The sequence below is a fragment of the Giraffa tippelskirchi genome, chromosome 5 (genome assembly GCF_054371585.1).
Source record: "Giraffa tippelskirchi isolate mGirTip1 chromosome 5, T2T-mGirTip1v1.2.pri, whole genome shotgun sequence".
NCBI lineage: Eukaryota > Metazoa > Chordata > Mammalia > Artiodactyla > Giraffidae > Giraffa > Giraffa tippelskirchi.
The window spans coordinates 72,634,523-72,657,515 of record NC_137279.1 but is presented as its reverse complement, the minus strand read 5'-3'; the positions used below and the strand labels follow the sequence as shown (position 1 = coordinate 72,657,515).

Sequence of the window (22,993 nt, the reverse complement as noted above, 5' to 3'; positions counted from 1 at the left end):
CGTTGTCCATAAGCCTGTTCTCTTTGTCTGTATCTCCACTGTTGCTCTGTGAAAATGTTCATCAGTACCATGCTTCTAGGTTCTTTATAAGTACATTAATATATGATATATGTTTTTCTCTTTCTGACTTACTTCACTCAGTATAATAGGCTCTAGGTTCATCCACCTCGTCAGAACTGACTCAAATGCATTCTTATTTATGACTGAATAGTATTCCATTGTATATATGTGCCACAGCTTCTTTGTCTATTAAACTGCAATGGACATCTAGGTTGTTGGCATGCACTGGCTATTGTAAATAGTACTACAATGAACACTGGGGTATAGGTGTCCTTTTCAGTTTTGGTTTCTTCTGGTATATGCCCAGAAGTGGTATTGCTAGGTTATAGAGTGGTTTTATTCCTTGTTTTCTTTTAAGAAATGACAATACTCGTCTCTTTCAATTCTGGTTTCCTCGGTGTGTATGCCCAGCAGTGGGATTGCTGGGTCATATGGCAGTTCTAGTCCCAGTTTTTTAAGGAATCTCCACACTGTTCTCCATAGTGGCTGTACTAGTTTGCATTCCCACCAACAGTGTAAGAGGGTTCCCTTTTCTCCACACCCTCTCCAGCATTTATTGCTTGTAAACTTTTGGATAGCAGCCATTCTGACTGGTGTGAAATGATACTTCATTGTGGTTTTGATTTGCATTTCTCTAATAATGAGTGATGTTGAGCATCTTTTCATGTGTTTGTTAGCCATCTGTATTTCTTCTTTGGAGAAATGTCTGTTTAGATCTTTGGCCCATTTTTTGATTGGGTCGTTTATTTTTCTGGAATTCAGCTGCAGGAGTTGCTTGTATATTTTTGAGATTAATTGTTTGTCTGTTGCTTCGTTTGCTATTATTTTCTCCCATTCTGAAGGCTGTCTTTTCACCTTGCATATAGTTTCCTTTGTTGTGCAAAAGCTTTTAATTTTAATTAGGTCCCATTTGTTTATTTTTGCTTTTATTTCCAATATTCTGGGAGGTGGGTCATGGAGGATCCTGCTGTGATTTATGTCGGAGAGTGTTTTGCCTATGTTTTCCTCTAGGAGTTTTATAGTTTCTGGTCTTACGTTTAGATCTTTAATTCATTTTGAGTTTATTTTTGTGTATGGTGTCAGGCAATGGGATGACCCAGAGGGATGGGATGGGGAGGGAGGTGGGTGGGGGGTCCAGGAAGGGGAACACATGTAAACCCATAGCTGATTCATGTCAATGTATGGCAAAAACTATTACAATATTGTAAAGTAATTAGCCCCCAACTAAAGTAAATAATTTTTTAAAATAAATAAATAAAATAAAATAAAAAGAAAAAAAAAGAAATGACAATACTATCTTCCATAGTGGCTGTATCAATTTACATCCCCACCAGAAGTGCAGGAGGGTTCCCTTTTCTCCAGACCCTCTTCAACACTTGTTGTTTGTGAATTTTTTGATTATGGCCATTTGGTCTGGTGTGAGGTGATATCTCATAGTAGTTTTGATTAGGATGTCTCTAATAATGAGTGATGTTGTGCATCTCTTCATGGGTTTGTTAGCCATCTGTAGATCTTCTTTGGAGAAATGTCTGTTTAGGTCTTTGGCCCACTTTTTGATGGGCTTGTTTGTTTTTCTGGTATTGAGTTGTATGAGCTGCTTGTATACTTTGGAAATTAATACTTTCTCAATGGTTTCATTTGATATTATTTTCTTCCATCCCGAGGGTTGCCTTTCACTTTGTTTACAGTTTCCTTTGCTGTGCAAAATCTTTTAAGTTTAATTAGGTCCCACTTATTTATTTGGTTTTATTTCCATTATTTTAGGAGATGAGTTATAAAAGATCTTGCTATGTTTTATGCCATACGGTATTCTGCCTATGTGTTCTTCTTAGAGTTTTACACTTTCTGGTCTTACATTTAGTTTAACCCATTTTGTGTTTATCTTTGTGTATGGTGTTATGACGTGTTCTAATTTCATTCTTCTGCACATAGTTGTCCAGTTCTTCCAGCATCAGTTATCGGACAGACTATATTTTTCCCATTGTATATTCTTGCCTCCTTTTTCAGAGATAAGGTGCCCATGGATGTGTGGGTTTATCTCTCGGCTTTCTATCTTGTTCCGTTGGTCTAGGCTTCTGTTTTGGTGCCAGTGCCATGCTCTCTGGATGACTATAGCTTTGTAGTACAGTCTGAAATCAGATAAGTTGATTCCTCCAGCTCCATTTTTCTTTCTTAAAATTATTTTGGCTACTTGGGGTCTTCTGTGTCTCCATACAAATTATGAAATTTTTTGTTCTAGTTCTGTGACAAATGCCATCGGTAATTTGATATTGCTTTCAATCTCTAGATTGCTTTTGGTAGTGGAGTGATTTTCACCATATTGATTTTTCCAACCTAGGAGCATGGACTATCCCTTCATCTCTTTATGTCATCTTTCATTTTTTTCATCCATGTCTCACAATTTTCTGTATATAGTTCTTTCTTCTTGGTAGGTAGGCTTATTCCTAGGTATTTTATTCATTTTGTTGCAATGGTAAATGGGATTGATACCTTAATTTCTCTTTCTGATTTTTCTTTGTTATTCTATAGGTATACAAGTGATTTTTGTGTATTAATTTTATATCCTGTGATTTTACTAAATTCACTGATAATTTCCAGTAATTTTCTGAGAGTATTTTTTTGCTTTTCTATGTATCTGGTCAGTTCAGTTCAGTCACTCAGTCGTTTCTGACTCTTTGTGACCCCATGAACCGCAGCACGCCAGACCTCCCTGTCCATCACCAACTCCCTGAGTCCACCCACATGCATGTCCATCGAGTCGGTGATGCCATCCAACCATCTCATCCTCCGCTGTCCCCTTCTCCTCCTGTTCTCAATCTTTCCCAGCACTAGGGTCTTTGCAAATGAGTCAGCTCTTCGCATCAGGTGGCCAAAGTATTGGAGTTTCAGCTTCAACATTAGTCCTTCCAAGAACACCCAGGACTGATCTCCTTTAGGATGGACTGGTTGGATCTCCTTGCAGTCCAAGGGACTCTCAAGAGTCTTCTCCAACACCACAGTTCAAAAGCTGTGTGTTTCTATGTACACTACCATGTTAATGCAAATGGTGAAAGGTTTACTTCTTCCTTTCCAATCTGGATTTCTTTTATTTCTATCTCTTCTCTGATTGCTGTAGCTAGGACTTCCAAAAGTATGTTGAATAATAGTGGCATGAGTGGGCACCCTTTTCTTGTTCCCGATCTTAGAGGGATTGCTTTCAGTTTCTCACCGTTAAGAATGTTTGCTGTGGGCTTGTTGAATATGCCCTTTATAATGTTAAGGTAGGTTCCTTCTTGGAGAAGGAAATGGCAATCCACTCCAGTGTTCTTGCCTGGAGAATCCCAGGGATGGGGGAGCCTCGTGGGCTGCCGTCTATGGGGTCGCACAGAGTCAGACACAACTGAAGCTACTTAGCAACAGGTTCCTTCTATGCCCATTTTTGAAGACATTTTTTTTTATCATAAATGGGGCCTGAATTTTGTTGAAAGCTTTTTCTGCACATATTGAAATTATCATATGTTTTTAGCTTTCAATTTGTTAACATGGTGTATCATTAATTGACTTGTGTATATCCAAGAATCTTGCATCCTGGGATAAACTCAAATTGATCATAGTGAAGGATGTTTATATTGTGTTCTGAATTCTGTTTGCTATAATTTTCTTGAGCATTTTTGCAACTCTGTTCATCAGTGATACCGGCCTATAATTTTCTTTTTTCTGTGACATCTATATCTGGTATTGGCATCAGTGTGATTGTGTTCTCATAGAATGGGTTTGGAAGTGTTTTTTTCCTCTGCAAATTTTAGGAAGGGTTTTAGAAGGATGGGTTTTAGCTTTTATTTAAATGTTTGATAGAATTCACCTGTGAAGACATCTCGCCCTGGGCTTTTGTTTTTGGGGAGATTTTTGATCATAGCTTCGACTTCAGTGTTCCTAGTTGGCTTGTTCATAATTTCTGTTTCTTCCTGGTTCAGTGTTGAATTGAAGGAGGTTGAACTTTTCTAAAAATCTGCCCATTTCCTCAAGTTTGTCTGCTTAATTAGCATATAGTGTGAATGGCAAGCCACTCCAGTCCTCTTGCCTGGAGAATCCCAGGGACGGCGGAGCCTGGTTGGCTGCCGTCTATGGGGTCGCACAGAGTCGGACACGACTGAAGCGACTTAGCAGCAGCAGCAGCAGCAGCTCATATTAGTCTCTTATGGTCTTTTGTATTTCTGCATTGTCTGTTGTGACCTCTCTTTTCTCATTCCTAATTTTGCTGATTTAATTTTCCTCCCTTTTTTTCTTGAAGAGTCTGGCTAATGGTTTGTCAATGTTGTTTATCTTCTCAAAGAACCAACTTTTAGTTATTAATCTTTACTATCCTTTTCTTCATTTCTTTTTCACTTATTTCTGCTCTGATCTTTATGATTTACTTCCTTCTACTAATTTTGGGTTTTTGTTGTTGCTGTTGTTCTTTTATCTGCTGGTTTAAGTGTAGAGTTAGGTTGTCTATTTGATGATTTTATTATTGCTTCAAGTAGAATTGTTTATTGCTATAAACTTCCCTCTAAGAACTTCTTTGCTGCATCCCATAGGTTTTGGGTCATTGTGTTTTTGTTGTCATTTCTTTCTATGGATTTTTTGATTTCGCTTCTGATCTCTTCAGTAACCTCTATATTATTTAGAAATGTATTGTTTATTCTCCTTGTGTTTGTGTTTTTTACAGTTCTTTCCCTGTAATTGATATCTAGTCTCATAGCATTGTGGTCATAGAAGATGCTTGGTATGATTTCCATTTTCTTAAATTTACTAAGGAATGGTTTGTGGCCCAAGCTGTGACCTATCATGGAGAATGAATGTTCCATGTACACTTGAAAAGAAAGTGTATTCTGCAGTTTTGGAGTGACAGTTCTGAAGATATCAACTAATCCAAGAGGTCTAATGTTTCATTTAAGGTTTGTGTTTCCTTATCGATTTTCTGTTTTTGATGATCGTTGGTGTAAGTGGATAGTTAAAGTCACCTACTATTATTGTACTATTCTCAATCACCATTTTTATGTCTGTTAGTATTTGCCTTATGCAAGGAGGTGCTTCTATGTTGGATGTATAGATATTTACAATCGTTATGTCTTCTTTTTGGATTGATCCCTTGATCATTATGTAGAGTCCTTTTATATCTCTTGTAATATTTTTTTACATTAAAGTGTATCATATCTGAAATGAGAATTGTCACTCTGGCTTTCTTTTGACTTCTACTTGCATGGAATATCTCTTTCCATCCTTTTACTTTCAATCTGTATGTGTCTCTAGGTCTAGAGTGGGTCTGTTGTAGCCAGCAAATATATGGATTTTGTTTTTGTATCTAATCAGCCAGTCTGTATCTTTTGATTGGAGCATTTAACCCAGTTATATTTAAAGTAATTATTGATATATGTATGTTTCTATTGACATATTCTTAATTGTTTTGGGTTTGTTGTAGGCCTTTCCTTTCTCTTATGTTTACTACCTATATAATTCCCTTTGGTGTTTGTTATAATGCTGGTTTGGTGGTCCTAAATTCTCTTAAATTTTGCTTTTCTGTAAAGCTTTTGATTTTTCCATCAATTTTGAATGAGATCCTTACTGGATAGGGTAGGCTTGGTTGTAGATTTTTTTCTTTCAGTATTTTAAATTTATCCTGACATTACCTTCTGGCTTGCAGAGCTTCTGCTGAAAGATCTGCTGTTAATTGTATGGGCTTTCCATTGTATGTTAATTGTTTCTTTCTCTTGGTGCTTTTAAGATTGTTTCTTTGTGTTTAATATCTGTTAGCTTGATTAGTATGTGCCCTGACACGTTTCTCCTTGGGTTTATCCTGTATTGGACTCTGTGCTTCGTAGACTTGATTGGCTATTTCCTTTCCTATGTTGAGGAAATTTTCAACTATAATCTCCTCAAAAAGTTTTCTCAGTACATTTCTTTTTCTGTCCTTCTTCTGAGAACCCTATAACTCGAATATTTGTGAGTTTAATGTTGTCATAGATGTCTTCTCTTCATTCTTTTTTCTTTACTTTTCTCTTCAACAGTTATTTCTGCCATTCTATGTTCTAGCTGTCTTATTCATTCTTCTGCTTCAGTTACTCTAGTGTTGGTTCCTTCTAGAATATTTTTAATTTCAGCAATTGTGTTATTCATCTCTCTTTGTATATTCTTCATTTCTTCTATGTCCTTGATAATTGTATTGTGTTAATTCTTTCTTGCATTTTCGCTATTCTTTTTTTGATGCTTTGGAAGATCTTTATTATCATTATTCTGAATTATCTTTTCAGATAGTTTGCTTATTTCCTCTTTGTTTATTTGGTCTTTTGAGTTTCTACCTGGTTTCTTCATTTGTGCTATATTTCTCTGTCTTTTCTTTTTTTTTTTTTCCTAACTTACTCCATTTGAAGTCTCCTTTTCCCAGACTTTAGGGTTCTATCTCTTATTCCTTTTGTTTTTTGTTCTCAGTGGGAAAGTTTGGTTCAGTGGTTTGTCTTGATTTCTTGTTAGAGGTGAACTGAGCCTGTGTTGTAGCGGAGGAGGTGAGCTTTTTTTTTTTTTTTTCCTAATGGGCAAAGCTGTGTGAGGTGGTAAATTTTGGAGTGTCTGTGGGAATCCTGTATGCTGATGCTTGTTTTTGTGCTTTTGTCTTGCCTGTTGTTTGTGTAAACTGTCCTGCAGTGTATGCCATCGCCAACTTGGTGATTACAGGCTCTGTGTACAGTTCTAGGCCTTCGTGGACGTTCTCAGTAATTAATCTGTGGGGGAGGTGATTAGGGGTTTTCTAGCAGTCTTGGATCTTGGACTGAATGCCCCCACCTCAGTGGTTCAGACACAGTCTTTGGAAGGGAGACCAAGACTCCATAAGTCATTTGTTATAGGATTAAAGGGAGTTAAAGAAATCACACCAAACAAGAGGCAAAACATGACATGAAATAAAAGATAAATCCAGATAAATGGTAAAGATAAGATCAGGTAGGTAATTACAAAAATAATGGGGCATATACACACACTTACATGCACACAGATATAACCAAAGTATTCCAAAGAGAGTAATAGAGATTGACATTGTTAGCAAAGAAAACCAACAATGATATTGAACAATTACACACAGAACTAACTAACAATTCAGAAATCTGAGCCTGAGCAGAGTGCCAACTGGGGAACACAGCAAAGAAAACATAACAATTTAACATACATGGTGAAAAAATAAAGAATGACAATAAAAAAAAGAGAAGTGAGAGAAAAGAGAAAAGGAAGGTGTTGAAGAAAAGGTAAGATAATAGAAAAGAAAAGATAAATAGGTGTATGTGAAAAGTCTTTATATATATGTTAAGGAATAGCTACAGCAGGTAAAGAGTGATAAGAAAAACAGTCAAACACAACAAAAGCAACTTTTTTAAAAAAAATCACAAAAAAACAAAGAAAAAGTTTGAAAATTTTTAATGAGGAAAAATCCACAGCACCTGAAAAGGGTAACATAAAGATAAAAATTATTCAAGAGGAATAAACATTGTCGTTCAAAAGATTTAGATCCCCACCCCACCCCCGCCCCGTGAATGTGGTTTTATTAAAGTCCTGTGATGGTTTCCTAGTTAGGGAGACTTGTACCTGTGTTCTGGTTGATAGAATTGAATCTCATGTCTCTGAAGGGCAGTGCAGGGCCCAGTAGTAGGTTTTGGGGCACCTACGCATTCACTATGACTTTGAGCAGCCCTCACTGCTTTGGTAGTGTTAGACACGGCTATTTCTGTGCCCTTTTGTCAAAGTGGCTCTCTCAACAAATCCTCATTGCCACCAGCTCCCTACTTGTCCTTGGAATCTTTGCTGGAGCTTCCCCTTTCAAGTCCTGCTGTGTGCTTCAGGCCAAAGCTTCCTAGGCAGAGCTTGAGTATGCTTCTCTTGGCTCCCTGAGCCTGCCCTCTGGTCGGGGTCAAGGCCCACGAGTTGCTCATGGACTGAGAAATGTAGCTTTCTCTGTATTCTGCCCTCTACATTACCACTTTACCCAGCTCTCTGAGATTCCTCAGCTCTCCCTTTGTCCCACCTGTGAAGGAGCTTCCTAATTCTGGGAGAAATATCAATAACCTCAGATATTCAGATGACACCACTTTTATGGCAAAAGTGAAGAAGTCCTAAAGAGCCTCTTGATGAAAGTGAAAGAGGAAAGTGGAAAAAGTTGGCTTAAAGCTCAACGTTCAGAAGACTAAGATCATGGCATCTGGTCCCATCACTTCATGGCAAATAGATGGGGAAACAGTGGAAACAGTGTCAGACTTTATTTCTGGGGGCTCCAAAATCACTGCTGATGATGATTGCAGCCATGAAATTAAAAGACGCTTACTCCTTGGAAGGAAGGTTATGACCAACCTAGATAGCATATTAAAAAGCAGAGACATTACTTTGCCAACAAAGGTCCATCTAGTCAAGGCTATGGTTTTTCCAGTGGTCACGTATGGATGTGAGAGTTGGACGGTGAAGAAAGCTGAGCGCCGAAGAATTGATGCTTTTGAACTGTGGTGTTGGAGAAGACTCTTGAGAGTCCCTTGGACTGTAGGGAGATCCAACTAGTCCATCCTAGACGAAATCAGTCCTGGGTATTCACTGGAAGGACTGATGTTGAAGCTGAAACTCCAATACTTTGGCCACCTCATGCAAAGAGTTGATTCATTGGAAAAGACCCTAATGTTGGGAAGGATTGGGGGCAGGAGGAGAAGGGGACGACAGAGGATGAGATGGTTGGATGGCATCACCGACTCGATGGACATGGGTTTGGGTAAACTCTGGGAGTTGGTGATGGACAGGGAGGCCGGGTGTGCTGCAATTCATGGGGTCGCAAGGAGTCGGACACGACTGAGCGACTGAATTGAACTGAATGCATCGAAACTCTGCCTCCTTCACTACTCCCTCCCTGTCTCGGGCACAAGCTCCCATTCTGAAATTCTCCATGTCTACTTTTCACTGTTTATGTCTTATCTTTTGTCCTACCTCATTCCAGGGAGCTTAGCTTGCCACCCTGGAGGCCTGGGGTCTTCTTCTGTCTCCTAGAATCTGCTTTGTAAAGTTGTTCAATATCTTGATGAGTTTTTGATGTATTTGTGGGGAAGCTGGCCATCTCCCCATTTACTCCTCCACCACCTTTTTTTTTTGTTTGTTTCTTTTCATGTATTGCTCTATTATGTAGAATTGTTTAGAATTCTATATAAAAAATCCTGTGCATTTAAGAAGTAGTAAAACATTTTTGTTAACGGCATAGTATTTAGAGACAGACTTTAGAGATAGTATTTAAGTTTTGGTATAACAATGGGATAGATGTGATGTCTTCAGTGATATACTATGAGTTGTGTGGCTTCCATCTCATCTGTGAAATATCTACAGTCATATACTCAGTATGTGAGCTTCCCTTTCTATGGTCTTCCCTCATAGTTCACTCAGTAAAGAATCTGCCTGCAACGCATGAGATCTGGGCTCAGTTCCTAGGTTGGGAATATACCCTGGAGAAGGAAATGGCATCCCTCTCCAGTATTCTTGCGTGGAGAATCCCATGAACAGGAGCTTGGCATTCTACAGTCCATAGAGTTGAAAGAGTCAGACATGACTTAGTAATTAAACCACCACCATACTCAGTATTAAGGACCTTTGTGAATCGTACATATTAACTATACAATATCTTGAAATGTACTATATGACAAGTGTTCAGGTGTTACTAAAACTTAGTTTTCCTTAATTTGATGTCTTCTTAGGCAATAATCTTACCACTAGGTATTCCTGGGGCTACAAACTTCACGGGAAGCTAGAAACGTAATCCTTACTAGGAAGTCACATCTCCAGATACAAATTGCGATTTTCTAACACTAAAATAAAGAAGAATATAGAAGAGCATAGATTAGGAAATCATGCAATTAATTGTACAATTGCTTCACTAGAAAATAAACTCTATGTTTTAATCACTTGTAGGTTCACAGCAAATTTGAGCACAAAATATGGAGTTCCCAAACTCCCCAACTTACACACACACAGACACATACACTGACACACACACACACACACACACACACACACACACACAGATTGAGTTCTGTTTTAAGGAACTGGCTCATGTGATTGTGAAGACTGGTAGGTCTGAAAACTGCAGGGTAGGTGGCAGCCTGGAAAATGCAGGAAGGGTGTGTGTTTAAGTTTTTAGTTTGACGGCCTTGAGAGACAGAGTTGCTTTTTCCTGGATGGAGCTCAGGGTTTTCTCTTAAAACTTTCAACAGAGTGGATGACGTACACCCATGTTATGAAAGGTAATTTACTTTATTCAAAGTCTGTGATTGAATGTTAATCATATTTTTAAGATGCCTTCAAAGAAATAGCCAAACTGATAATTTGACCAAGCACCTGAGTATTATAATCTGGCCAAGTTAACACAAAATTAACCACCATACAACATATCAAAGGTGAAACTGGATGTTTAGTTCTGGAGATTGTCAATCCAATTATGGAAGATTCATCTAATTTCTTCTTGCTGCTTGCAGTAAAATACATAAGTTGGAAATTGAAGAATCAGCCATCAGCCATTAAGGAGTCAGTGGGAGATAATTTGAAATTTCTCAGCCTACCCACAGAGTGTACTCACTAATCAAGCTGGCAGTGAGGAGAGACCATCCTTTGCTTAAAAAATTAGGCATGTGACTTGTTGTCCAGTTGTTCAGGCCTGTCAGACTCTTTGTGACCACATGGACTGTAGCATGCCAGGCTTCCCTGTCCTTAACTATTTCCCAGAGTTTGCTAAAACTCATGCCCATTGAGCCAGTGATATCATCCAACCATGTCATCCTGTGTTTTCCCCTTCTCCTCCTGCCTTCAATCTTTCCAAGCATCAGGGTCTTTTTTAATGAGTCGATTCTTCACATCAGGTGGCCAAAACATTGGAACTTCAGCTTCATAGACAGTACTTCCAGTTAATATTCAGGGTTGATTTTTTTTTAGGATTTACTGGTTTGATCTCCTTGCAGGCCTAGTGACTCTCAAGAGTCTTCTCCAGCAAACAATTCAATGGCATCAATTCTTCAGCACTCAGCCTTTTTATTGTCTGTTGAGGTCCTTTAATGGACCAGAACCTGGTGGTACGGAGTCGATGATAAGAAAGTAAAAGAAAGAAAGAAAGAGGTTGATGTTCTCTGGTTTAGGCAGAAGACCAATAAAACTCTAGGACAAAGAGTTTGCACTGTTTATGTAGGCTCAGGGCACCCTCTCGAGGAGATCTTGGAAGCCCGGGCAAGTATGTAAGCTTCAGCGGGCCTCTGTGCTCCAGAGAACTAGCCTGAAGGAGAGAGAGAGAAAGAGTGAGAGAGAGAGATGAAGAAAGACATGGGGACCCGAGCTCTGATGGAACAAGGGTGTTTTATTCAACATAGTGTTGGTATATATACTGTCTTACAAGGTAGCTTTTTCAGCATAGATAAGGATCAAAAATCTTACAAATTATCAAGGAAACGTGAGGCTAGATTCCATCTCAAAGAGAGAGGGTTGTAAATAATCACTTTCCATATCAGAAAGGAAGAAGGTTGTAAATAGTTACTTTTCACCATATGGAAAAGCTAATGAAGGAAATGCATGCATTCCTCAGTTCCTGGGAGTGGCTTGCCAGCTCCTTTAATCCTTGAATATTCAAGGATTAATAAGGAACAGCGAAATCGTGACAGATCAGCACACAGGAAGCCTCCTGTTAAATGCTCCTTAACAATTGTCCAGCTCTCATATCTGTACATGCTACTGGAAAAAAAACATAGCTTTGACAGTAAAGATCTTTGTTGGCAAAGTAATGTCTCTGCTTTTTAATACGCTGTCTAGGTTTGCTATTTTTCTTCCAAGGAGCAAATGTCTTTTAACTTGATGTGAAACTAAATACCTTGCTTTCAAGGAGCAAGTGTCTTTTAATGCGACTTGAAGTCCAGTCTTCTCTGCCCAGATGGTGTTCAGTTCCGTCAGTTCAGTCACTCAGGTATGTCCAACTCATTGTGTTCCCGTGGACTTCATCATGCCAGGTGGCGCTAGTGGTAAAGAACCCGGAAGACAATGCAGGAGACTTAAAAGACGGGCGTTTGATCCCTTGGTTGGGAAAATCCCCTGGGGAAGGAAATCACAACCCACTCTAGTGTTGTTGCTTGGAGAACCCATGGACAGAGGACCCTGTCAGGCTACAGTCCCTGGGATCTCAAAAAGTCAGACATGACTGAAGTGACTTAGCAGGACACAACACAAGCCTGAAATAGAGATGCTGTTATCCAGGGACGATCTGTGAATAAGAATAAAGTCTCAATAATTTTACTTTTAGTAGTGAAACATATGACTAACAGAGTTGGTTGATAAGAACAAAAGTCTATCCACCCACCAGTTGACTGACACTTAGTTTATCCCCAGGTTGTGACTGTTCATTTCAGAAAAGGCAAAACTAAGGTCACAGAAGCCTAATTAATGGTTCTCAGAGGTTAGGATTCAAAGAAGCCTATTGACTGCAAGATTCTTTTGGGGTTATTGAACAGATGGTGCTAGTGGTAAAGAACCTGCTGGCCAGTGCAGGAGATGTAAGAGATATAGGTTTGATCTCTGGGTGGGGAAGATCACCTGGAGGAGGTAATGGCAACCCACTCCAATATTCTTGCCTGGAGAATCCCATGGACAGAGGAGCCTGGCAGGCTACAGTCCATAGGGTCGCATAGACTCAGACACAACTGAAGTGACTTAGCATGCACAACTGCCTATAGTTTGAGTAGATGATTCTTATGCAACTGTATACTTTTGTCAAAATCTTTTGAACTGTGTGCTGAAAAAGTGTAAGCTTATTGTACCTAAAGTACCTGAGTAAAGTCAGATTTTGTTTTTCGTGTGTCAAAACTACACTTCTTTATTTCTTCCATTTAACTTAAACAATTATGTAACTCTAAAAGTAATCTATTTTTTTATTTTTTATGAAGTTTTTATTTTATTTTTTTAATTAGTTTATTTTCTATTTTTTAACTGTACAATTTTATATTTGTTTTGCCATACATTGACATGAATACACCATGGGTGTACATGTTTTCCCCTTCTAGAACCATGCTGTGGTACATATACACAATGGAATATTACTCATCCATTAAAAAGAATACATTCGAATCAGTTCTAATGAGGTGGATAAAACTGGAGCCTATTATACAGAGTGAAGTAAGCCAGAAAGAAAAACACCAATACAGTATACTAACACATATATATGGTATTTAGTCAATCGGTAAAGATAACCCTGTGTGCGAGACATGAAAAAGTAATCTATTTTTAATAGAATGACTACAAATGCCAAATGTCAAAATTTAAAAATGAACATGGCTTTTTCTGTCAACCATGTGTACTACACTTTTTATATAAATTTGATATCAACCAATTAATCATTGTATTGTAAGTTTTGTTTTTTAATTTCGTGTTTCTGAATTACTCCATTAAAAATAATTATTTTTAAGAGTGATTCTGAAACTATTTTATTTTGTTTTATATATTTTCTTAATTGCTAAAAGATCTTAAACTTAAATATTCTTGATGTATTTAAAAGATTGACTTCTCATAAGACATTAGTATAAACCTAAATTGCCTTCCTAATATTAGACTTGGGGTATATAATTTATCATTTATATTTTAGTATGATGATAAGGCCACTTCCCCTCAAGAGAACTGACTGCGAGTAGGAGCTGTTCATAATTCTTTAATTAAAAAAAAGAAGTCTGACATATACAGACTACTATATATAAAATAGACAACAAATAAGGACCTACCATATAACACAGGGAACTCTACTCTATACTCTGTTATAGCCTAAATGGGAAAAGAACCTTTAAAAAAAGTGTATATCTAAAAAAAAAAAAAAAAAAAAAAGTGTATATCTTTAACTGATTCACTTTGCATTTCATCTGAAATTACACATTATAAATCAACTATACTCCAGTAAAATTTGTTTTTAAATAAAACATAAGTTTGAGATTTGTTCAAGATTCTCATATTTGCAAGTAATGATCCGCACATAGTACATACTTGTCTCATTTTTAGCTTAGAAAATCATAACCTTTCACTGAGATTGAAAAAATAATTTGTGTTCTTACTGTCAGGTTACTTCCTTAGACTCACTCTTCATTATTTTTTCCACATTTGCCATCTTGTATGTATTCCTTTTTCTCCTGGTGCTTCACATTGCAGACTTACAAAATATGTCTCGATTCTCCTCTCTAGTACTTATTTAAGGTGCCAGACCATTGCCTATTCTTTAGTACCACAAGTGATGATGCTTTCACTTAACTTCATACCCTAGAGGTACATATTTGTTGATATACATTTTTTCACTGTGTGTTTTCCAAAACTATTAGATGTCTTAGTACAATTGAGAAAAGACTAAAGAAAATTTTAATAACTTTTTTGTGACTAGCCTTCTGAAATACTGGGGCAATTGTAAAACAATTCCACTGTTTTCCCTCCCACCCCTGCCCACCAGGTTCATGTGAAATAAGTTAGACTTCACAGCTCTTTTTCTACTTTTTAAAAACAAAGTCTTCAAATATGCTTAGTCAAAAGCCACCTCAGCTAGGAAATTAATACTCCTTACTCAGTGTAAACAGATCAATTTGAGTCAACATTGCTCAAAGTTAAATCTTCTATTCCCTAGCTTAACTTCAATAACCAGGACTACACTGAAAAAAGATATAATGTTTTTCTTATCTTTATAGTAGATTTATCCAAAACCACTGCATTATGTATATATATGTATATATATGTGTATATATATATATATATATATATATATGTATACACACACACACACACACACACACAAACAATGGGCCAAGTAACTATAGATAAGAATGAAATTCTGCCATTTTAAACAACATGAATGGATTTGGAAGGTATTATTCTTTGTGAAATTTGTCATACAGATAAATATAAGTACAGTATGATATCACTTATATGTGGAACCTAAAAAATAAAGAAAATTAACGAATATAGAAAAACAGAAACGACTCATAGATACAGATAACAAGCAAGTGGTTGCCAGTGGGGAAAGGGGCGGGGGGAAGGACAAGATAGGCATATTTGATTAAGAGGTATTAAGTATTATGTATAAAATAAAGAAGCTCTAAGGACATACCATACAACACAGGAAGTATAACCAATATTTTACAGTAACTCTAAATGCAGTATAATCTTTAAAAATTGTGGATCTCTATGTTATACACCTAAAACTGTTGTAAATCAACTACATGTCAATTAAAAATTTATTTAAAAACAAATTATTTTAAAGATTTGCTAAAACTTTTTAGGTAAAAGTTGAATATGAACAGAGTCTGCAAATTAACACTCATCTTTACATAGAATGACAATAAATGCAGAAAAATGATAGGACTGATCTTTAAAAACCACCATTTTCTAGCCAACAGTGAAATAACTGCTTGCAGCCTCGAGTCATAAATAGATTCTACAAGCATTAGTTGAAAATTTTGGACAAATAATATCTACAAAAAAGTTAACACTTACAGCAAAGATAACTTGTCAACTGTAACAATTTCATTTAAGGTTGAGAAAACCAGCTGTTACCAGCAATTCAGATTTATATCAATTAGCACCAATAGCGATGGCCATGCTTGTTAGTCTAAGAACATCACTTGATTCGATGCAGTACAAAGTAATAAGATATCACCTTAAATATTTTAGCTTAATTATTTATATCTCTATTTTAATATTAAAATTTGTATGATGTTTATAAATTTAAAATGTTTATAGTTAACTGATTTAAGCTTAATATGCTATTTAAAATGTATGAATCTAAAAATCACCTTTCAGACTGTTGGTGAATATTTCTAAAACGTTCTGTACCAGCAAAATCAGGACAATGTTACTAGACCTGGAGATCATTACAAATCGATCTCTAAAGCTCTCAACACATGTTGTGTCGCTTGGGATATGTCTTCATTTTAGAAAATATTTTGTGGTTCAAAGGTGGTATACATTACAGACAGAAAAATTCAAGAATTTATGTAAGTAAAAAGAAGTTAAACACATGTTACACCTACTATCTGTATATTCAACTATAGCTATTCTAAGTATTTTCTTATACTTCTTGTCAATATCTTTCTATAAAGAGATATTCAGTATTTACAGCAGTGTCTTTATATGTGTGTGTTTATACTTAATGTGGATTTTTTAATCACTTATATGCCATGTTATAATAGTTATGCAATGTGATTCTCATTGCTCTTTATTTGAATTATTATGTGTACTTTGAACAGCATATTGTAAAATAGCATGAGATTCAACCAGTCCATCCGAAAGGAAATCAGTCCTGAATATTCATTGGAAGAACTTATGCTGAAACTGAAACTCCAATACTTTGGCCACCTGATGCAAAAAACTGAACTATTTGAAGAGACCCTGATGCTGGGAAAGATTAAAGGCAGGAGGAGAAGGTGATGACAGAGGATGAGATGGTTGGATGGCATCACCAACTCAATGGACATGAGTTTGAGTAAACTCTGGGAGTTGATGATGGACAGGGAGGCCTGGCATGCTGCAGTCCATGCACAAAGAGTCACAAAGAGGTCAGACATGACAGAACAACTGAAATGAACTGAAATGAAAATATTGTATATTTCATCATTTTTGGTTTATTCATCTATTGATAGATGAGCAAAAGTAAGATAAACTACTTATATTTAATTACTGACATAGGTATGACATAGTTTGCTTTTATGTGTTTATTAAGTGATATTATCAATATTTTGAACTTTTCCGTTTCTTTCCACACTTTTTTCCCATGTCTTCTAAAACAGAGTTTCAGAACGCCTCAGAAGTAATGCAGAAAGCTTTAAGAAAGTTAGGAAACTGATGGATGGAAGGAGGCATGGAAGTGATTGAATCTAATTTCTTGCTGTAAATGTTTCATGAACAGGACACACAACATCTTGATTTGCCAAGTTTAATGAGGGACTTTTAAGAGGTGATTCATTGCTCTTCCACCTTACAATTACACGTTCCCATGATATTTAACACAAATATGATTTATGATTCAAGATGAGTTAAAAATACTTGATAAAATAAACAGAATTGTATTAATAAGGAAAAATCTGAATGCATGTACATATTTCAATTTTACAACTGCATTTAGCGAATGTTGTTAACTACAGCGAGGATACTCCACCTTTCCTTCCCGACAAGTTGTTCGAAATGTATGCTCTGGTGTCAATGGATGAAAACCACGTTGACACATAAATTCAATATTATCCTCTGTTTTAGAGTAAAGTTTTGTATCATGTCTCCATTTTAACTGTATGTGATGTTGTTTCATGGTTTCTTCTGAAATTACACATGCCTCTAAAGATAAAGACAATGAACATAAAACTTTGAGTAGTATGCAAATACTTTCTATAGAATTTCAGGGTTTCAAGAACTTTGGTCCAAATATTCCTCCTCAAACCTTTTCCAAACCAATACACTGAAAATCTATAATGTAGGTTTCATCATATTAAAATTTTAATGTTACAAGAATGAGATACTTCGTTTAGTGTAATCATTAAATGTTATAATGAAAGATTCATAATGTCAGTAATCATATGAAGAGCTTTCATTAAGGAACCATTGTTGCTCGAACATGAAATTTTCTAACTTGATTTCTATATACAGATATTAATACTTGGTGGTCAAGCATGCAACAGAATAGTTGATATTTAATCCAGAAAAACTAAACCCTATTATAAACAGTTAAACATCATGCTGAGTATAAAGATTATCCCAGGATCCAAGAGAAGTTTATAGCATTTACCTAAGCACTTTGGTGTTTCTGACCACTCTCCATCCCGACATACTACGTTTCTGTTTCCCCGAAGTTCATAGTAGACCTGACACCGGTACTCAACAATCATTCCTGAAGGATATACTGATTGCAGGAGTGAGGTAATGTCTCCATTGTCTATTGGTGGAGGAGGCCCACATTTTCCTTGAGAGTCTAAAAAATAATGGCATTTGTTTTATTCAAAGACAACCCCTACAGTTTTAAATAAATAAAAATACAGCCAAATATGTAATATCAAAACTTATTGATTTCTGATGACAGAAATGATTTATAGAAGGAATTTTAATCACTTAATCAGAAATACACATTATAAGACCTTATCTTACCACCGTGGAAGCACTTATAGTACTTTAACAACTATGTCTGCTTTGCAGTGTCCTGATGTTCAAACATGTTTTCTTTCAGAATATATGCTGGAAAGATGGATAGCTAAGATAAAAAAAAAATTACTCTTTTATACAACATGTTGCATGTCTGTGAAAGGAAATTTTTGCTTCCATTTCTGGACAAGATGAGGTAAAAAGTATTTGTGCTTATAGCATCTGCTAAGTATTCCTTCTGCCAAATAGGTCCTGAGCATATTATAAAAACCAACACAGGAAACTGTGAAACAAGTCAATCTGCTTAGGGACCTTGGGATTCTAAGGGTTACACTGAAGAGAGTCCTTGGGGTTTTCATTTTGCCTTCTATATATCCTGAATGGGCCACTGACACTGCAATACAGAAATAATACAAGTTCAGAAAGAAAAAAAGTCTCATGAAGCAGTTGATCTCTTTAGGAAAAGGCCCAGAAAAGAGTAGCCTAGCAAGACACAAACAATTTTCACAATACTGACTTAGTCTAGAAAACTAGACTAAGTGTGCACACTAAGTCCTTGTGTGCACCAGGACCCAGAGACCCCGGAGAGACTAAGCCAGAATTGTATCTGAGTGTCTCCTGCAGAAGTATGGATGAGCAGTGCACTGCTGCAGGGGCAGGGGCTCTAGGTGCAGTAGACCTGGGTATTGCATAAACCCTCCTGGAGGAGGCTGCAATTAACCCCACCACAGAGCTGCCAGAACTTACACAGAACTGCAGAAACAGACTCTTAGAGGGCACAAACAAAACCTTGGGCACAATAGAACCCAGTAGAAAGAAGCAGTGATCCCACAAGAGACTGATCCAGACTTGCCCGTCAGTGTCCAGGAGTCTTCAGCAGAGCCATGGGTTAGCGGTGGCCTGCTGCAGGTTTGGGGGCAGTGAGTGCAGGAGTACATGCATAAGACATTTGAAGGAGGTCACCAGTATCTTCCTTATCTCCACCATAGTTTGGCCACAGGTCAAAAAACAGGGAGGGAACACGGCCCCACCCATCAACAGAAAATTGGACCAAAGATTTACTGAGCATGGCCCCTTCCATCAGACCAAGACCCAGTTTCCCCCTGAGACAGTCTCTCTCATCAAGAAGTTTCCATAAGCCTCTTATCCTTATCCATCAGAGGGCAGACAGAATGAAAACCACAATCACAGAAAACTAACTAATCTGATCACATGGACAACAGCCTTGTCTAACTCAATGAAACTCTGAGTCATGTCGTACAGGGCCACTCAAGATGGACGGGTCATGGTGGACAGTTCTGACAGAATGTGGTCCACTGGAGAAGGGAATGGCAAACTACTTCAGTATTCTTGCCTTGAGAACCCCATGAACAGTATGAAAAGACAAAAAGATAGGACACTGGAAGATGAACTCCTCAGGTTGGGAGGTGTCCAATATGCAGGAGATCAGTGGAGAAATAATTCCAGAAAGAATGAAGAGACGAGGATCATAAGAGACTCTTATCAGCAACTATATGCAAATAAAATGGACAACTTGCAAGAAATGGATAAATTCTTAGAAAAGTATGACTTCCGAAAACTGAACCAGGAAGAAATAGAAAATCTCAACAGACCCATCACAAGCACAGAAATTGAAACTGTAATCAGAAATCTTCCAGCAAACAAAAGCCCAGGACCAGATGGCTTCACAGCTGAATTCTACCAAAAATTTAGAGAAGAGCTAACACCTATCCTACTCAAACTCTTCCAGAAAATTGCAGAGGAAGGTAAACTTCCAAACTCATTCTATGAGGCCACCATCACCCTAATACCAAAACCTGACAAAGATGTTACAAAAAAAGAAAACTACAGGCAAATATCACTGATGAATATAGACGCAAAAATCCTTAACAAAATCCTAGCAAACACAATCCAACAACATATTAAAAAGATCATTCATCATGACCAAGTGGGCTTTATGATAGGGATGCAAGGATTGTTCAATATCCACAAATCAATCAATGTAATACAGCACATAAACAAATTGAAAAATGAAAACCATATGATTATTTCAATAGATGCATAGAAAGTCTTAAATGAAATTCAACATCCATTTATGATAGACACCCTCCAAAAAGCACGAATAGAAGGAACATACCTCAACCTAATAAAAGCTATATATGACAAACCCATGGCAAACATTTTCCTAAATGGGGAAAAACTAAAAGTATTTCCCCTAAAATCAGGAACAAGACAAGGGTGCCCACTCTCACCACTACGATTCCACATAGTTTTGGAAGTTTTGGCCACAGCAATCAGAGCAGAAAAAGAAATAAAAGGAATCCAGATTGGAAAAGAAGAAGTAAAACTCTCACTGTTTGCAGATGACATGATCCTCTATATAGAAAACCCTAAAGACTCCACCAGAAAATTACTAGAACTAATTAACGAATATAGAAAAGTTGCAGGATATAAAATTAACAAACAGAAATCCCTTGCATTCCTATACACCAACAACGAGAAAACAGAAAGAGAAATTAAGGAAACAATTCCATTCACTGTCACAATGAAAAGAATAAAATACTTAGGAATATATCTATCTAAAGAAACAAATGACCTATATATAGAAAACTGTAAAACACTGGTGAAAGAAATCAAAGAGGACACAAATAGATGGAGAAATACACCGTGTTCATGGATCAGAAGAATCAATATAGTGAAAATGAGTATACTACCCAAAGCAACGTATAGATTCAATGCAATTCCTATCAAGCTTCCAATGGTATTCTTCAGAGAACTAGAACAAATAATTGCACAATTTGTATGGAAATACAAAAACCTCGAATAGCCAAAGCAATCTTGAGAAAGAAGAATGGAACTGGAGGAATCAACCTGCCTGACTTTAGGCTCTACTACAAAGCCACAGTCATCAAGACAGTATGGTACTGGCACAAGGACAGAAATATAGATCAGTGGAACAAAATAGAAAGCCCAGAGATAAATCCACGCACCTATGGACATCTTATCTTTGACAAAGGAGGCCAGAATATACAATGGAGAAAAGACAATCTCTTTAACAAGTGGTGCTGGGAAAACTGGTCAACCACTTGTAAAAGAATGAAACTAGAACACTTTCTAACACCATACACAAAAATGAACTCAAAATGGATTAAAGATCTAAACATAAGACCTGAAACTATAAAACTCCTAGAGGAAAACATAGGCAAAACACTCTCCGACATAAACCACAGCAGGATCCTCTATGACCCACCTCCCAGATTATTGGAAATAAAAGCAAAAATAAACAAATGGGACCTAATTAAAATTAAAAGCTTTTGCACCACAAAGGAAACTATAAGCAAGGTGAAAAGACAGCCCTCGGAATGGGAGAAAATAATAGCAAATGAAGCAACGGACAAAGAGTTAATCTCAAAAATATACAAGCAACTCCTGCAGCTCAATTCCAGAAAAATAAACGACCCAATCAAAAAGTGGGCCAAAGAACTAAACAGACACTTCTCCAAAGAAGACATACAGATGGCTAATAAACACATGAAAAGATGCTACACATCACTCATTATCAGAGAAATGCAAATCAAAACCACAATGAGGTACCATTTCACACCCGTCAGAATGGCTGCTATCAAAAAGACTACAAGCAATAAATGCTGGCGAGGGTATGGAGAAAAGGGAACCCTCTTACACTGTTGGTAGGAATGCAAACTAACACAGCCACTATGGAGAACAGTGTGGAGATTCCTCAAAAAAGTGGAAATAGAACTGCCACATGACCCAGCAATCCCACTTCTGGGCATACACACTGAAGAAACCAGACTTCAAAGAGACATGTGTACCCCAATGTTCATCGCAGCACTGTTTATAATAGCCAGGACATGGAAGCAGCCCAGATGCTCATCAGCAGATGAATGGATAAGGAAGCTGTGGTATATATACACAATGGAATATTACTCAGCCATTAAAAAAAAATACATTCGAATCAGTTCTAATGAGGTGGATGAAACTGGAGTCTATTATACAGAGTGAAGTAAGCCAGAAAGAAAAACACCAATACAGTATTCTAACACATATATATGGTATTTAGTCAATCGGTAAAGATAACCCTGTATGCGAGACATCAAAAGAGACACAGATAAATAGAACAGTATTATGGACTCTATGGGAGAGGGCGAGGGTGGGATGATATGGGAGAATGGCATGGAAGCATGTAAATTATCATATGTGAAACAAATTGCCATTCCAGGTTCAATGCATGATACAGGGTGCTCGGGGCTGGTGCACCAGGATGACCTGGAGGGATGGGATGGGGAGGGAAGTGGAAGAAGGGTTCTGGAAGGGGAAAACATGTATAGCCATGGTGGATTCATGTCAATGTATGGCAAAACAAATACAATATTGTAAAGTTAAAAAATAGAAAATAAACTAATTAAAAACAACAACAACACAAAAGAATGAAGAGATGGAGAAAAACCAAAAACAACACCCAATTGTGGGTGTGACTGGTGATGGAAGTAAAGTCTGATGCTGTAAAGAGCACTATTGCATAGGGACCTGGAATGTTAGGTCCATGAATCAAAGCAAATTGGAAGTGGTCAAACAGGAGATGGCAAGGGTGAACATCGGCATTTTAAAAAACAGCTAACTAAAATGGACTGGAAGGGGTGAATTTGACTCAGATGAACAGTATATCTACTACTGTGAGCAAGAATCCCTAAGAAGAAATGGAGTAGCCATGATAGTCAACAAAACAGTCTGAAATGCAGTGCTTGGATGCAATCTCAAAAATGAC

The 22,993-nt window shown here is 37.1% G+C and overlaps 1 protein-coding gene across 13 annotated transcripts in view; it reads right to left on the bottom strand.

The window, feature by feature from the left end:
* Nucleotides 1-17,000: 17,000 nt before the first annotated feature.
* The window catches only part of CFH (complement factor H), a 118,536-nt gene continuing 112,543 nt past the window's right edge, over nt 17,001-22,993 (bottom strand). For all 13 annotated transcript variants that reach the window (XR_014054710.1, XR_014054711.1, XM_081493300.1 and 10 more), the window contains 2 exons: nt 17,858-18,040; nt 17,001-17,409 (listed from right to left, as the gene is read on the bottom strand). Coding sequence is in view for 11 of the 13 variants with exons in the window: in XM_081493300.1 (XP_081349426.1) it covers nt 17,213-17,409; nt 17,858-18,040 (380 nt within the window). In the remaining 2 variants the exon portion in view is untranslated. The remainder of the gene's footprint in view (nt 17,410-17,857; nt 18,041-22,993) is intronic.